Raw genomic sequence first — 3494 nt, forward strand, 5'->3', positions numbered from 1 at the left:
CAATTTCAATTTAAATCAAATAATGGTACTCTATTCAGTTGTTCAGAATTTGGTCCTGTAATAGTTAAATAGTCTTATTCAATAAGAAAACATTTTTATTTTAATTCATTTTTTATTCTTCAATAATAAATATTTAAAATTATAAAACAATTTAATGTAAAAAGAATTCTTCTTATTCTTTTGGTTTAGGAACCACTTTTAAATCAAATGCATTCTCTCCTCCCCATCTGTATTGACAAACCGTTCCATTCTTCCATTTAACTTCAACCCATCCTTCATCACAAACATCGATAACTTCTCCAATTTGTCCTTCTCCTCCATCTTGATCTTTCCATTTCCAATCTCTTCCTCTAACAACACTTTTACCAATAACCCAACTAGTAGGTTTTTTAATTTGTTCTTCTAATGGTGGAATATCTCCTAAATCATCTACTATTTCAACTACTTTAACATCATAAGCTTTATCAACTCCCCACCTGTATCTATTCTCATTTCTACTTGACTCCCATTGTACTTTTACCCATCCATTACCTTTTACTCCCACTACTTTACCAAATGATCCAATTCCACCATCTTGGTCATCCCATTTCCAATCTTCTCCTCTTTGAACTCTTTTTCCAAGTAATTCTCCAAGAGGAAGATGTTTATCTCCTGTCTTTTCTACTTTTTCTGGCTCTTTAACTGTAGACAATGCTCCAATTATTTTTTGAGACTTGGTTTTACAGTCTTCGAGTTTTGTTTTTAAGTCTTCTTCATAAGATTTTAGATATTCAGTTCCTGCAACAACTGTAAGTGGAAGGATTTGAAGAAATACTTTTTCGGTTGCTTGACCTACTTGTTGGGCAAAATTCGTAACTGTTTCAATAAAAATTGCTTTAAAAGCGTCTTTTTGTTCTTGAGTTAATGACATAACTTTTTTAGTTCTCTTTATGAAATTATCATTTCTCCAATCTCATTTTTTATTTTATAACTTGTTTTTATCTCAAAATTGTTTTATGAATTTTAATGGCATATTATTAAGTTGATAACATCCACAGCCATATCACCATCTCCTCTTGTAACTTTCATTAACAAAAGTAAAGATATGTGCTATTAGGTGTTTATTATATTGTCATATATAACAAAATAACAATTTAAGAGATCAAAACAATTTAGTTGGTGTGAATTTAATCAAAAGTGGTGATGTGATAAGATTTTAAAGTTATAGTTTATTTTTTAATTTCAGAGTGAGGACTATATTTTTTTATTATGAACAAATTGAGAGATTGTTTTGGAAGGAAGAAAAATATAAAGATAGGTTTTTCATAATTGAGATACTCTTTCAAATTCTAAACATAAGGAAATTTCAAGCGGAGTTTAAAAATGTACAAAAGATCTGTTAAAGTTCAGTCTTACAAAAAATGGATTGGGCATTATTTGGTTATGTTGTTGCAACTTTTTTTATTTCAATTATTGGAGGGCTTATTCCATTTCTTATTAAACTAGTCAAAAATAAAACTATTGCTATTAGAGTTATTAATATTGCTTCAGTTGCTGCTTCGGGATTATTCCTTGGTGGTGGGATTTATCATATGTTAGCAGAAGGATTAGAAATGATGGAAGAATCAGGGTATTCATTTGGAGGATATCCTTTAGGATGGACATTGTTTGGTGTAACATTCTTTTTAATTTTCTTTGTTGACAGAGTGATTGTTCCTCATTCTCATGGTTCATTTGAAGATAGTGATAGTGAAGAGGATAACTATACTTTACTTCATAATGACGAACATCATTCTCATCATCAACATACAGCAGCAGATACATTCCAAGAGTGGACAACAATTGTTGTATTAGTTGTTGCACTCTCTATTCATTCATTCCTTGAAGGTCTTGGGTTGGGTTCTGCTAATAAATACTTAATGATTTTTGTTGCAATTGCTGCACATAAATGGGCAGATTCTGGACTTACTATTATTTATTTGATGAAGAAGATCAAACAATGGTGGGTTCTTCTAATTATTTTAATTATTTTCTCTTCATTTACACCACTTGGAGCTATCATTGGAAAATTTGTTATTGCATCATTAGATGATGAAAGTGTTTCATTATTAGTTCAAGGTATCTTCTGTTGTGTTGCTGCAGGTTCATTCTTCTTTGTTGCTATTGTTGAAATATTGTCTGAAGCATTTGAAGAGCATAACAATAAATATGTATTAGATAAATATCTAAAATTCGGATTGGCTTTCATTTTGTTTATTCTCATGTCATTGACTGTACTTCTTGAAGGAGAAGAAGGTGAGTCATCAGTATCTGAATAAAAACAATTGATTTTTGTTTAAAATATTTTTAGTATATATATACTTTAAATAAAATTACAATTTTAATTTTAATTCTTCTCTTTTAATTGTTGTATTCTCTTTTTCCTTTTCTTCAACTAATCTAAAAAGAAGAAATTATTATGAACTAAACATATAAGTAACTATAAAAATTATAACAAATTATATTGAATAATTATCTATGGATAGCAATAAGGAAAGAATAATAAAAGATTATTTAACTTTGATATAGTTGTATATGAGTATGGATTATGAAAATAGTATATTCTCTTTGAAGTATTTAAGAAAAAGTCAAGAAATAGAAGAGAAAAGAAAATATTAATATATTGATGAGAATGAGATTATATTTGATAATATCAAAAGAACAATGTATTAAATTAGAAAAAGAAGATTATTATACTAAAATGAAATTAATATTATGTAAATAAACAATAAACACGTATGAGAAGATAAAAAGAATAATATAAATATAAATATAAGAAGATAGAAAATGAGAAAAAGTAGAAGATGTGTAGTGACTGAGAAATAAAAAAAATGAAAAAGAAAGTAACAATAAATTAAGAAGATACAAGAAATGATAAAATGAATTGGAAAAAAAAAATAAATTGAAAAAAAATGATAAAGAAATATAAAAGAAAATAAAGAAATAAAAGATAAGATAATATAAAGATAAAATGAATATAAAAGAAACAGTATATGAAAATAGAATACAAAGATAGAAGTAATTATAAAAGAAAAAAAACAGATAATAAGAATATATAAGAATGGATAAATTGAATTAAAAATATGTTAATAAAATAAATGAAGGATACTAACACTTCTATTCATAGCAAAATAAATGAAATAAATAATAATTTTAATAACCGAATAATATTAAGTGATGAAGGAATGAAAAAAAGAAAATACTGAAATAAAGTATGAAAATAAAATAATAAAATATATAAAAAGAATCATAAGATTAGTTTAATTCATCAACAAATTAACCATTTTATTAATAGTGCTCACACATTTAACTAATGAAATAATTACTAATGAAATAAAAATAGAAATAAAATAATAGAGAATGATATGAAAACACAAATAAATAATGATAATATAAAAACACAAAAAGAAAATACAGAATTATTCATAAAATTCAATAAGTTATAATATAGAAATAATTAAAACACAAGAAATAAA

The 3494-nt window shown here is 25.7% G+C and overlaps 2 protein-coding genes across 2 annotated transcripts, besides 9 other annotated features; one reads left to right on the forward strand and one right to left on the reverse strand.

The window, feature by feature from the left end:
* Positions 1 to 91: 91 nt before the first annotated feature.
* Positions 92 to 156: a sequence feature (AT_rich).
* Positions 157 to 172: 16 nt separating this feature from the next.
* Positions 173 to 910, reverse strand: EDI_329210 (uncharacterized protein; the record flags this gene model as incomplete). Its single annotated transcript, XM_001737700.1, has 1 exon — positions 173 to 910. The coding sequence occupies one exon, from the start codon at positions 908 to 910 to the stop codon at positions 173 to 175; it is 738 nt and encodes a 245-aa protein (XP_001737752.1).
* A 490-nt stretch (positions 911 to 1400) lies between these two features.
* Positions 1401 to 2297, forward strand: EDI_329220 (zinc transporter, putative; the record flags this gene model as incomplete). Its single annotated transcript, XM_001737701.1, has 1 exon — positions 1401 to 2297. One exon carries the CDS (start codon positions 1401 to 1403, stop codon positions 2295 to 2297), a length of 897 nt encoding a protein of 298 aa, XP_001737753.1.
* A 16-nt stretch (positions 2298 to 2313) lies between these two features.
* Positions 2314 to 2371: a sequence feature (AT_rich).
* Positions 2372 to 2459: 88 nt separating this feature from the next.
* Positions 2460 to 2494: a sequence feature (AT_rich).
* A 222-nt stretch (positions 2495 to 2716) lies between these two features.
* Positions 2717 to 2898: a microsatellite.
* Positions 2899 to 2907: 9 nt separating this feature from the next.
* Positions 2908 to 3005: a microsatellite.
* A 6-nt stretch (positions 3006 to 3011) lies between these two features.
* Positions 3012 to 3102: a microsatellite.
* Positions 3103 to 3146: 44 nt separating this feature from the next.
* Positions 3147 to 3178: a sequence feature (AT_rich).
* A 57-nt stretch (positions 3179 to 3235) lies between these two features.
* Positions 3236 to 3262: a sequence feature (AT_rich).
* Positions 3263 to 3345: 83 nt separating this feature from the next.
* Positions 3346 to 3494: a microsatellite.

The sequence above is a fragment of the Entamoeba dispar genome, genomic scaffold, assembly GCF_000209125.1.
Source record: "Entamoeba dispar SAW760 scf_1105229460801 genomic scaffold, whole genome shotgun sequence".
Classification (NCBI taxonomy): Eukaryota; Evosea; order Mastigamoebida; family Endamoebidae; genus Entamoeba; species Entamoeba dispar.